This window comes from Elephantulus edwardii, unplaced genomic scaffold (assembly GCF_000299155.1).
Source record: "Elephantulus edwardii isolate Elephantulus edwardi_28Jun2011 unplaced genomic scaffold, EleEdw1.0 scaffold00164, whole genome shotgun sequence".
Classification (NCBI taxonomy): Eukaryota; Metazoa; Chordata; class Mammalia; order Macroscelidea; family Macroscelididae; genus Elephantulus; species Elephantulus edwardii.
In genome coordinates, this window is record NW_006399914.1 from 6198406 (window position 1) to 6211507 (window position 13102).

Sequence of the window (13102 nt, forward strand, 5' to 3'; positions counted from 1 at the left end):
ATATATAGTATTTATATAATAAAATATTCTATGTGATTCTATAGTATCATCAATCATTACAATAATATTTTTAAGGTATGCTTTTTTCCTATTAGTAGGGAAATGTCTTAAATGAGAAGTATAAACCATGCTATTCCTCTCCATATGAACTATCATGAAGCTATTGGAAAGAATCCCTCATGTCTTTCTCCTCCTTCCCTGCTGACAGCATGTTGTGAGGTTTGGCTTCACTCTGGTCTTTCCAGGGGTCCTTTCCTCTTCGTTCCTTTTCACTTTAATTCTTTTGCATGGTCTACCTTTCACTAGCTATGCCTTTGTCTTACTGTCTTAATAAATCTTTTTGCTTGAAAAAAAAATCACTCAGATTTAGGCATTCACGATATTTTTTTAAAAACTAAAAAGGTGAAATATCTATGTGTATGTGTACACACACACACTCTCAATCTCTCTCTCTCGTGTGTGCATACACATCCTCCTATAAATATGCTCCCACTTGGAGGAAAGTGACTATAATGAAACAAAATGACAAAAAAATAGAAAGGAAAGAAAAGCCTCCATTGTATATATATTTTTTCACAGGATGACAGTAAAGAAGGATTTAACAGAAAGTTTAAAACATCACCATCAATTTGCTAACTAAAAATAATCACCATTTTGAAAATTAAATCCGAAATGATCAGACAAAAATATGTTTGGCTTCACTTCCAACATGCTTAAAAGAAATGAAATGATGTTTATAATGAAAGGGTCTAAGTGGCCTAGTGGTAAGAAGTTGCAATGCAATTCCAAAAGCATATGGTTCAAATCCACCAGCTGCTGCCCGGGAAAACGACAAGCAAACTCTTCCTGTGTGATTCACTGCCTCTGAAAACCCACTGGAGCACCAGCTATCGGTTGGTTTTGACTTGATGGCACACAACAATGAAAGGAGTCAGTCATAGTCATAATCATTCTAACAAATGTTCTAATGCGATTTAAGTCAATTCTCACACACAGTGACCCTGTATGGCAAGAAGAAAAGCTCTGTAAAGATTAATGCAATTTTTACAGGAGCAGATTGCCAGATCTTTGCTCCCATGAAGCTGCTGGTGGGTTTGAACTATCATTGTTTTGGTTGGTAATAGAGCACTTAACCACGTTTGCTACCACAGTCCTTAAGCATGACAGCTTGTTTACAAATGGCTATAACTGATTTTCTTCTTTCTGCACAGAAACCGCTTCATCTATCAAGTTGAATCCTCTTGCATTGAATATGTCCTTGTTAACTGCCTTGGCTAGTGGGAAATGATTCAAGCCAGATCTGGGTCTACCCATGAGTGTGCTTTCTCTGTGGAGCAGTTAGCTGTCATAAACAGAAGTCAAACCACCTAACACCACAACGCTAGCTAGCCAAATGGAGAGGTGACCTAGAGGAAAACTTAAGACCAAACTGAAAATGAACTAAGACCTCACATTGCAACTCTAACAAGTTATCTCTGTTTGTTTCCAGCCTCTGGAGTCCTCACTCCCAGGTGATGACACTGTCCACATCCATGAACAAATAGTAGTTGTTTTTAAACAGGAGTTTAATTTGCAGTAATAGTTAACACAAGCACCATGAATAAGGGTCAAACTGTCAGGTTTCTTTTGAGTTAAAGAAATGTTCTCTCTACTTTTAAGACTCCAAAGTGCATTTATGTAAGAGTAGAATAGGGGAATGTTACCTACATTTGCTTTTCAAAACATCTGTACTGCAGGAACAATAATTAAAACTATCAGATTTCCCTACTTAGGCCTTCACGGCACTACAGTATGGCTGGAAATGACTTGCTTTCTTAAAGAGTTTCTACCCATAAAGAGTTATGCCTATCTGTAAGTTTATAGAAACTCTAATATATTATTCATACTACAGCAGATATATAGGGGAGAAACTAGTGCACACTTTCCTTTAGCAGTATTTTAGTAAGTTTACCTTGCAAATCAAGGACCAGCAACTCTCCTCTTGTATATTCGTAAGTCCAGTGGCTAAAGGCTAACATGATCTCTTCCAGTGTATTAGTTGGAATAATCTCATCACCATTATTATTATTGTATTTTCTAAATTCTCCAGTCATACATTCTTCCACAGCAAACCACTGTCCTGCTGAATGGCAATACAGCAGGAAGACTTCAAGGAACCTTATGAAAAATAGTTACAGACATTACTATCAGTATAAAATCCCAATTAGGTTAATAATTTAAATATTTAGCATTAATTATAAGGACAGAAAGATATGGCTAGCCACATTAATAGTAAAATATTCTAAAAAAATATAAAAAGATCTACCTCGGGGAATATGGTATGGATTTGGGTTTCATTTGGTTGAAGGCAAAAGTGAGCTTCTGCGCTGCTCTCTGTTGCTGAATTTCCTACATAATGAGATGGGGTAGAGGAAGAATAACTCTGGTCAATATTTAAACTAAGATTTTATTTGTTCTATCATACTTTTAAAACCAAAGTAAGCTCCTATTATGGTCCACTGTTATGTACTGGTACTTACTCTGAGGCAGAGATGCAGAACGGTATCTTCTTTATAAATACTTGCCCATGTGTTAACCACTTCAGGAAGAAAAGATTTGATGATATAAAGGTGCCCTGATTTGAGGATATCATGTTCTGACCAGGTACACTGTACTTTGACAGCTCTTCGTAAACCTCCTCCCATCTCCTCTTTACTTAAAAACTCTATTTTGGCACAGAGGCCGAGCTGTGACCAAGACGACATGCTGTTATTTAGTATGTTGGGAGAACTCTCTTCCAAGCGATACACAGTGACAAGCTCACCTGCAACATAATGGACACATTTTATTCTCAAATTATGACTTTAAAAATGACAAAGTAGAATAAAACTTGACAAGTATCTTCAGCTAAGAATGGTTCTTCCTCTTATCGATGCATACTTGATCTAGAAAGTTACTTCAAGTCTCAAAACTCATCACCAGGAGTTGGAATTGACTCATAGCAGATCCTTTAGGGGGTTTGAGGCTGTAAACTGCCCAAGAGAAGGCCCATTTCCCCCCATAGGACGGCTATTAGATATGAACCACTGGCAAGGCACTGCCTTTGCAACAGTAGGGTAATGACTCCTTTAGCAGTCCTTAAGACCAGTGGAAAATTTATATAAAACTTGACACTTATTAATGTGATCCTTCTTGTTTATGTTCCCACTCAGACTGGAGGTAAAAGCAAAAAAAGTATTTTTCCCTTCTTAAAACTTTACCTCTTGGAGGCACTGGTGTGAACGGAATGCTCAGTGACAATCTCATCAGGTTGTTTCTTTCCACAGCTGCATTAAAAGTGAGAGGGAAAGAATGCAGTGAGGGAAAAGTTCAAAATGTTACTAAATTTTGTTTTTATATATTAGAATACTACTTACCTGAATAATAGTAATTTGTATCCATAACTGGCTTAAATGGAGAAGCAAGACCTAAGTACCAAATAAACAAACGAGCCTTTTTAAAAGGTACAAAGGAACATGAATTTTTGTTCAGACATTGACAGAAACTTAAAATATGAAGTTTTAAAATAATTTTCTAAATTACACCACTTCGCAAAAAACAAAACAAAATAAAATAAATATAGCCCAGGAATAAAAGGGGGGAACATCCATTTAGTAGCTTATTCCCCTTTTTCACCATGTCTCATTAGTGGCCATGCGCATTCAAATATCTGGAAGGGAAGCAGCACATGATGTCCCACATTCTCTCAACTCCCGTCATAAATTGCATTCTGTTTATATGGCCCCATGCGAAAAAAAAAACCAAAACAAAACAAACAAAAAAACCAAAAAACAAAACCCAAACCAAAACATCTAGTTATTGATTTTTTTAGTGGCTCTTCTAATCATTTTAGCAAATATACAGCTATAGAGTTTTTTTCTGATAGTTTTAAGTCTAGGGTTCATGAAGACAACTTTCAAAAAAGTGAAAAGTATGCGGGAATATAGAGGATGACTTGTCCACGCCTAAATTATGCTGGAAGACTACTTTTAACTCTTAAGAGGAGAATAATGAAGAACATGTCTGCTGAATAGCAAGGTTCTGGAATGAGAAAGAAAACAAAAACCCACCACCACCAAAACTAACCCTAACTTATTAGAGAAGGGAAAGTTAGTCAACAATTTTAACACTAATAATTATATGTAAATGTACAGTACAGTAAGACTATAGATGATTTAGAAGAGGTTGAAGCTTGATGAAGTTTAAGTATATACTGGACTTGGGAAACATTAAGTAACTTATTATAAATAGGGTAGTAGTTTTCAACATTACTTGTATGCCAGAATCACCAGTGGAGCTTTGGGAAATGTCACTCTAAAGTGTTGTAATACTGTAGTTTTATATTCTCAAACAAAGGATTTTTTTTCTTTTTTTTAAACAAAGGAATTTTTAAAAATGACTTAGAAATGACTTTAAAAATGACTTAGAAAAAAGGCTGCGAACGAACTAATGATTAAGAGTACAGGCATACCAGGAAGAGGTGAGGCTGCAGAAGCAGAAAATACCAATTGGAGAACATACTTGATTGCTTCTACCCAAAAAGCTGGAGGTACAAGCCATGTAGACTGAGGCCTTGGTTTTGAAATAGGTCTGACAAACTATTTCTGGAAGCTCAGTAACGGAAAGTCCTACAGAGCACAATGTTACACGGACACACTGGGCTGTTGAGAGCTGCAGTCCACTGGACAGTTATGGTTAGCTGGTAATATGACGTCCTTGAGGACAGGTACTGGATTTTATCCAATGATAATGAGAAAAATGTAAGAGAGGAGTAAACGACATGATCCTATCTATTAGAAGAATAATTTTGGTGGAAGAATAAAAGATTACAAGTGGAACTAGAGGATGTGAGTTCAAATCTCTACTGTGAAAATCTATTTGGCAATAATTACTAAAGGTTAACATATGCATCCCTCTCGATTCAGCAATCCACTTCAAGGGATATATCCAACAAAAAATATGTATGTTTACCAAACAATATATACAGGAATATACAGCCAGATCCTGCAAGTTACTGAAATGGTTACCGAACAGTAGAGTGGATTAATATATTTATCTAAGGAAATAGTGTATAGCAGTGAGAATGCAAACTCCCACCATACATAAACTACCAATTCACACTGTAATACAGATACACTTCATAAACACAAGCTAAAAGGAACAAGATAGACATAAAAGAATATATATTGTATGATTCCATTTATATAGAGTAACAAAACAGGCAAACTCCAGACTATGTTGCTGATTAGGAGCAGAGGTGATAACACAAATGAGGCAGAAAGGAACTAGTATATTGAGAATATTGTGTTTTATACTCTGGATAATAAAATTACACTTTGGTGAATTCTCTAAAACGTAAGCTTATGAACTGTGTTCTACATGTGGATTAAGAAAAATATCAAGGAAAAAGTTGAAAATGATGGTGTGAACAGAAAGCAGGAGTCGACAGAGTGGACGGTGGACTCTAGAGACATTTAAGAGGTAAAAAGCAACAAATTTTTGTAAGTAAAAGAGCAAGATGATCAAGGACAACACACTCTGGTTTCATCTAGCTCAAGAACTCTATTCATTAAAAGAGGGATTACAAGACAAAGAGCAGCTAGGGATCAGGAATGAAGAAAACAGTGACATAAAGATATTATCTCTCACAGTAAGCTCATGTGCTTGTGAAAACATCGATAGCATTCAACTACAATGGTATTTTATAAAGATTAATTCTAATATCTTGACCAAAAATAATGTGGCATTTGCTAATAAAGATTATATATGATTTTCAACTTTCCACATGAAATGTACTACACAGACTCACCATTTAAGTTTCCTTCTTCAGATGGCCTAGAGAAACACACAAATACAAAGTATAAGTTGCAGCATAATTTTAGTTTAGGTTGTTGGTTCTAAATCAGAGGCCTTATGAACAACAAAACACAGTACTGCTTGGTCCTGTGTCAGCCTCACAATTGTTATGGCTGAGTCACTGTTACATCCACTGCATAAATCCATATTGTTGAGGAACTTCATCCTTTTTTCATTTATGCTATCATTTAATATTATCTTCTGAAATTATCATACTCAACACATTATTAAAGAAATTTTGGGATTATATTCTTCATTTGAGTATCTGCCATTTCCAAACGATTTTAATCAAGTTTCAGATCCACACATAGAAGATTCATACAGATGTTCTTTGTTAGCAAATCTTGTATCTCTAAGATAAGCCTATATAAGTAATATTACTGGATCAGTGCCTAATTGACAGCTCATTACTGACAGACTTCTTTATTCGTAGAAATCCTTTAAAAAAAAAAAAAGAAATCCTTTCCAGTAATATAAAATAAAACTGACAATGAATTTTATTAATTCAATGTCAAAATAACATCTCTTTGGAGAATAGCAAATAAATGGCATTTTCTAAAACCATCTTAAAAAACAAAAAAAGGATGCTATTTTCCAACAGAAATTTTGACTTCAATGTTGCATAAATGAAAAAATGTGCAAGAAAAAAGAGGGCTAGAAGCTTAGTCTTCTATTGTTCAGCTAAGCAGCCTTGCTCAGGAGTCAGCTAATCTCCAGAGGAGAAGCCCGATGAAGTCTCTTTACTGCTCTTTTATTCTATCTGAATCTGATTTTTTTCCTCCCAATAACTTTCACCTTAATAGTAGAAACATTTTTTTTCAATCAAATATTTTGATATGAGCATTAGCTCTGGGAATAAGAAAAACTGATACACTTGAATTGTGGTATTGGTGACAAACGTATCATGGACCACCAGAAGAACAACTCTGTCATGGAAGAAGTACTCAGAATGCTTCTTAGAAATGAAGATGGTGAGACTATCTCACATGCTTAGGACATGCCGTGAGGAGGACACCAAGCTTGGCAAAGCAGATAGCAAAAAAAGGAAAGTTCTCAGTGAGGAAGACTGACACAATGGTAACAACAATGCTTCAACAAAGCAGTGTCCGTGAGAAGGATGCAGGATCAGGCAAAGTTTCTTTCCGTTATATTATAAACTGGAACCATCTCATCTAACAACAATATAACAGTATAATCTCTTAGTCTGTTTTTTAATAAACTACTTCTTCCTTCTCCTGCCCCACAGCTCCTTATTTCAAAGCACTGCTACAGGTCAGGATTCTAAAAGACCACAGTAACATCAACTTCAAGTATTTAATTCTTTCTTATACCCTAGGGCTTTGGTTATATAAGATCTTAAGGAGGTGTGACATTAGTTAAATTTTCCAAATACCATTCAGGATAAAAAAATTTCAACAACTGCTTAACTCATGCACTTGTCTTCTTTCCTCCTCAGTATATTCACATCCTTTTCTGATGTACAAAAGGGAAGGAAAAAAACCCATAAACTCCACCACAGAATATAGAATAATGCTCCTCACACTGGCTTCCCTTTTTAAATGATCCTCATCAGAGTAATCTCATCATGTTTCTAGCATTAGGTAAATAGTAAAACAAGATTTTTAAAGTAATGCCCTTAAGAATCCTATAACACTAATTTCCAGACTAGAAACAAAAGTTACCTTGTCTAATATGTTACTGAAAAAACTCTTTTCTTTTCCCTGGATGGTTATCTAATAGACTGCCTTATCTTTACACTTCTGATTCTGAGTTATCACATTAACATTCTATTGACTTTCCAAAATGACACGTTTTTCTAGTGGGTAGTATAAAACATTAGTATGAAACATTACTGCTCTAATCATCAAAGAATGTTCCATAGGGAGATGGAAAGCCTCAATCAGAATGAGTAGAGAAGTTATCAAGTGTGAAACTATCAGACTATATCTTAGAACAAATTTATTCAAGATCAAGTTGAATACAGGAATGAATCATGGAATCCTAACTTTATGATTACATGGAGGAGGACAGTGAATTTCTAATTATAGCTTATATTTAATTATGCTTATAACTATATAAAATAAAAATCTTAAACTTACACATTAACTTATATATGTAAAGATAAGAAAAACTGTAACAAATAATTATTACCTAAAGACAAAGGAGCAATGATAATGCAAAGAGTAGAAAATAATATTCACTAACAATGATTTTCAGGCCAAGAATGAAGAAAGCTTACTTACATTTGTCTGTTTGATGGTTTATCTTGTAGCCAATCCTTTAGTAAAAAACAAACACATACAAAAAAGAAATCATTTCTAGAGGAAATAATAACTATTTAACCTTATTTTATTTCTTCTAGTAAATTTAAAGAATGAAGGACTGATGAGCAAATATGACATCTTGTTTCACACAACTGAGTAATAAACGAATGAACTATTATACGGCTAATCCACAAAGTGAAATAAAGAATATACATTACTGTTATTTTTGGAAACATAATCAATTATAGTTTTTGGTAGCATTTTGAAATTTTTAATTATTTCTAATGAGAATTCTACCTTAATATAAGCAATTTTTATTCTTTTAAAAATAAGGTATTCCTTGTGCTAAAATAAAAGCACATATACACATTAAGATGGAAACAAAAATTACATAAATCTTGAACTCAAAGATTAAATACTATTTAGGTGATACACTGCAGAATTTTTTTTGTGTGTTGTGCACATACACTCTTTTATAAACATATTCTAGGTGTGCACTGGTGGTCCAGGCTGGGGGAACTACACTGCTAACTCAAAGGATATGTCTCTCTGGCAGTTCAAACCCAAAAGTTATGAGCTCTTCTGACCTGATATTAATGACACGTTGAGGTGTGCATTTACTTTTTATCTTTTTTTTTTTAAAGCTATAAATGAGGCAATTTATTAACCCATCATCAGTTATTCTAATGTTTCTTGTTGGCAGCTGCCACCTGCCCGGCGATTCTGTCCAGATCTCTCTGTCCCTGAGGTGTCAGTTTGCGGCCCCCATCTTGGTCTTTTTTCACCATTTTGAGCCCTTCCAGGACTTGGAGGACACGGCAGGCCACGCTTTTGGAACCTCAGCTTAAGTGGCTGGACATTAAGCTGTGTCTCTGCTGCCCCCTGTAGAGTTTGGTCATGGCGCCAACCCCAGCACCACCTCAGAGGTACAGGTGCCACACTGTGGAAGCAGCTCACGTGTAGAATCAGTTCTCATCGTAGGAAGCAAGCTCTTTATGCTTGGCCAGCTTGACAAGTGTGACCCATTCGGGGACTCTGAGCTTCCTGGACTTTTTGAGGAAGGCTGCCAGAGCTCTGATGAACTCCTGCTGGTTCACATCTTTTACAGTAACCAGGCATCATGCGACCTCCTCGCTACTACTGTGTGCATTTACTTTTACTTCCTTTCATGGGACTCATGAATTTGAATCTTCACATGTACCATGAATTTGGAAAATTCTAAGACATTCATAATCTCTTCAAATTCTATCTACTCTATAAAGGCTACTTAGATGGTCCTCCCCCTACTTAACAGTCCTTTGTTGTGTTTTCACCCAGATTATTAATACCCTCCTTAGCTGTGCTTAATATATTCTTTAGGGGGCTCTGGGGGCCTAATGAGTAAGGAGTTGAGGTGCCAACCCAAAGGCAGACAGGATCCCCTAGCTGCTTCCTGGGTGACAGATGGGCAGTCTTCTTCCATGTGACTTACACAGCCAGCTGGAGGGTCAGCTGAGTGGGATCAGACTTGACAGCAGCTAAGTTTTCAATCTATTCTTTAACTCAGAGTTTTGTTCCTGGATTTGGCCATTTCCTTTCCTCACCACCAATTTACTAGTTTTCAAAATAGTATAGTTTATGATTGCTATGTTGGTACCACTTTTTCTTTCATTTTTTAATCATGCTGAATGTATTTTACAATGTTTGACCTATAATACTACTATTTTTTTTTTTTAAAAATAGTTTTAGTAATGTAAAATTTTCGAAGGGTTGACATAACTTCAAAATATCACTAAATTTTGTTCTTCTCTAAACAAAATTACTTTATGAATCTCACTATGTTTTTAGTTGTCATTGAGCTGATTTAGATTCCTGGAAAGTCTACATGTGTTGAATAAAACTGCTCGACAGAATGTCAAGGCTGCAGTCTTTCAAAAGCACATGACTGTGTCTGTCTTCATAGGCACTTGTGGGTGATTATAATCTGCCAACTTTTTGACTAATAGTCAAGCACTTAACCATGAATGACAAGCAGGAATTCCTTCTAATTTATTTTAAAATACTGATTTGTTTAATGGAAATATACAAACCGGTAGTAAGGCTGCTTTAGAATCAACTTCATGAGTTTCTTCAGTAGATGGCCTTCCTCTGCTGCTATCCACTGAGGGGAAAAAAACAAAGTCAAATTTTTAAAATGTGTTTTAAAACCCAAAATGCTTTTAGAACAGTACAATCTTGGTTAGATAATTTATATTATCCCAATAAAATAGAAAACAGTGTCAGGTAATGTCCATAGGGCCTCCTTGCAGAATCTCAAAAGTATTAAACTTACTTTCATGAAAAGTAGTAAGGATCAAAAGAATAGGAAATGAGAAGACAAACTGTGTATCCAATTAATCTTTAATGGGGCCAATCAAGGTCATCTCTTTTTTTTTTAAAAAAAAAATTATTAAATTTTATTAATTTTAATGAACATTTACAGAGATCTTGGGTATTCATTCATTCATTGTTGCACTTCAAGGTCATCTCTTGTGTATCCTTCTATATTGTTAGGGAAATGTATAAAAGAGTGTCTATGTTTTCTATGAATGTAGAGTGAGGAAAAATAGTTGATTCTTAAGTATTTTTTATCAGATAATGCCTAAAACTGAAATATGAAGCAGCAACAATGCTATACGAGAAATAACATTTCTCCCATCAACAAACCAACGGATAGAAAAGCTCTGTTATATTCACACAAAGGAACTCATGAAATATACAAAATGGGAAACCCTGGAGGACATTAGATAGAGTGAAATATCTCAGTCACAAAAGGACAAATACTACATAGTGCCACTGTTTTAAAGTGGGACTGACATCAGGGTTGGGGGGGGAACTAAGCGGGGATAAATAGTGTATACTGCATTGAACTAGATGAGGAAGAGAACTGTATAGGAGGAATATATGATTAGGTATTATTGTCATGACAAGAGTCCAGAATGAAAGCTACATAGTGGAGTGGGGAGGGGAGGGGATAGTGTAACAATGAAATAATTTTTTTTTAACTTTTAAAAGAAGAAAGCGAAATGGGGGGTGGGGTGGGCAGGGAGGAAACAACCAATGAATGGAAATCCAAAGTCTCTCTAAATTTACATGAAAATAAAAAAAAGAAAAAGAACATTCCTATTATCTGAAAATGATAGTTTTATTTCTTCCTAACAAAACCTTTTATTACTTATTTTTCTAGCTTTATTTTCCTGGGCAAAATGCTAAGTAGAAATAGCAAAGTCAGAAATTTTATTTTCCATTTGGGCTTTCAATACTTAACCACAAAATAAGATGTTTCTGAAAATATTCAGTAGCTATAAAAATTAGATTAAGGGCACTGCAGTGTATTTTTACTTTGAAGAGAATTTTAATCATGAGTAGATGTTGAATTTTATTAAAATTATTTTCCTGCAGCTAGTGAGACACATTTATGATTTTTCTCCTTTAACTTGCTACTATGATCAACTACAGTAATTGTTTTCTAAATGTGAAATCAACTTGAATTCCTGGAATAAACCAAGGTAGTAATGACAGCTACTACTGAATTCATTTTATGAAGAGGAAAGAATAGGCAAACATGGTAATGCTGTTTTTTTTTTAAGTTCTTCATTATTATGGAATTTAAAAATTTAAAAATTTAATAATTTGCACTTATAAAAAAAGCTTAATAAGAAAACAATTCCAAAATACACGAAGTGAAAAAGATGAAAACATAAATGGCATGCCTATTACAGTTCATGTAAGATAAGAAAAAGATTACATGTTCTTGTATATGGATTATGAAACTCTGGAAAGATAAATAGTAATTACATATGAAGCTTATATAAGGAGACTTTTAAAAAAATGTGTGTGTGCATATTTATTTGGAACAAATATATTAGCTATTTTTAAAAAAGTCATGGCTTTAAATATATGTTGAACAAATGATTACATAAATGAAAACACAACAAGCTTACTTGCAAAAGTTAAACTCAATAGATTTTTTTAAAAAAAACAGTAGATTTTATATTTGATTTTCATGCACAAAACACTTTTTAAAAATACCAGAATTTTAAGAATAAGTAACTTATTCTAGGCTTCAACAGCAATAATGGACCAGAACACTCATCTTACAACTCCTGGGTCAAAGGTTAAACGAGCACACCTCACATTATCCTTATAGTCAGAATAAACGGAGCTCTGGTTGCCTAGCGGCAAGCAGCTGCACAGCAATCCCAAAGATGCGTGGTTCGAATCCACCAGATGTTCTGCTAGATAATGATGGGCAATTTCCTGTGCCAGTAAGATCCGATTTGATGGTACACAACAAGAAAAAGAAAAAAAAAAGCCATACAGTCAAAATACTCACCTTTATCAGAATGAAGAGTAACAGAAGTTTTGTGACACTCAATGAATCCTGCATGAGAACGCACACGTTTCAAAGTGTTTTCAGGAGTATCGCTCTGCAAATTGTACACATACATGATTTTTAAGACAACTGAAAGGAGTTTCAAAACACTTTGCTTACTATGAGTCCCTTCATCTAGTAGTTGTTGCTGTTAGGTGCCATCAAGCCAAGTACGACTCATGGTGACCCTATGAAGAGTGGATCTGAACCCAGTCGTATTCTGTGCCATCTTCACACACTAGAGAACACTGCGGCAGTCACTGTGTCAATTCATTTGGTTGAGAGTCTTCCTCTACTTTGCTGACCCTCAACTCTTCCAAGCATCATGTCCCTCTCCAGGGAATTGTCCTTCATCTAGAGTTAGATCAACATGTGCTTTTCAACCTGAACATAAAATACTGGTCCAACAGTTATTTTCTTCAATGTCAATCTCAAAAACTTACATCAAAACATTTTACAGATGGGGCATGTTGTTGTTGTTTGTTGTTATGTGCCGTCGAGTCGTTTGCGACTCATAGCGACCCTATGTACAACAGCCCTAAACCGTGCTCTATCCTGTGCCAATCTCATT

The 13102-nt window shown here is 35.0% G+C and overlaps 1 protein-coding gene and 1 pseudogene across 1 annotated transcript in view; both read right to left on the minus strand.

The window, feature by feature from the left end:
• Positions 1–13102, minus strand: part of TRPM7 (transient receptor potential cation channel, subfamily M, member 7) — a 160006-nt gene that overhangs the window by 10229 nt on the left and 136675 nt on the right. Inside the window, 10 exon segments of the mRNA XM_006895330.1 lie at positions 1952–2157; positions 2306–2388; positions 2520–2803; positions 3240–3305; positions 3396–3446; positions 5828–5853; positions 8118–8152; positions 10208–10263; positions 12478–12586; positions 12643–12650. Of these exon segments, the coding sequence (XP_006895392.1) occupies positions 1952–2157; positions 2306–2388; positions 2520–2803; positions 3240–3305; positions 3396–3446; positions 5828–5853; positions 8118–8152; positions 10208–10263; positions 12478–12586; positions 12643–12650 (924 nt within the window).
• On the minus strand, positions 8822–9972 carry LOC102843990 (annotated as a pseudogene).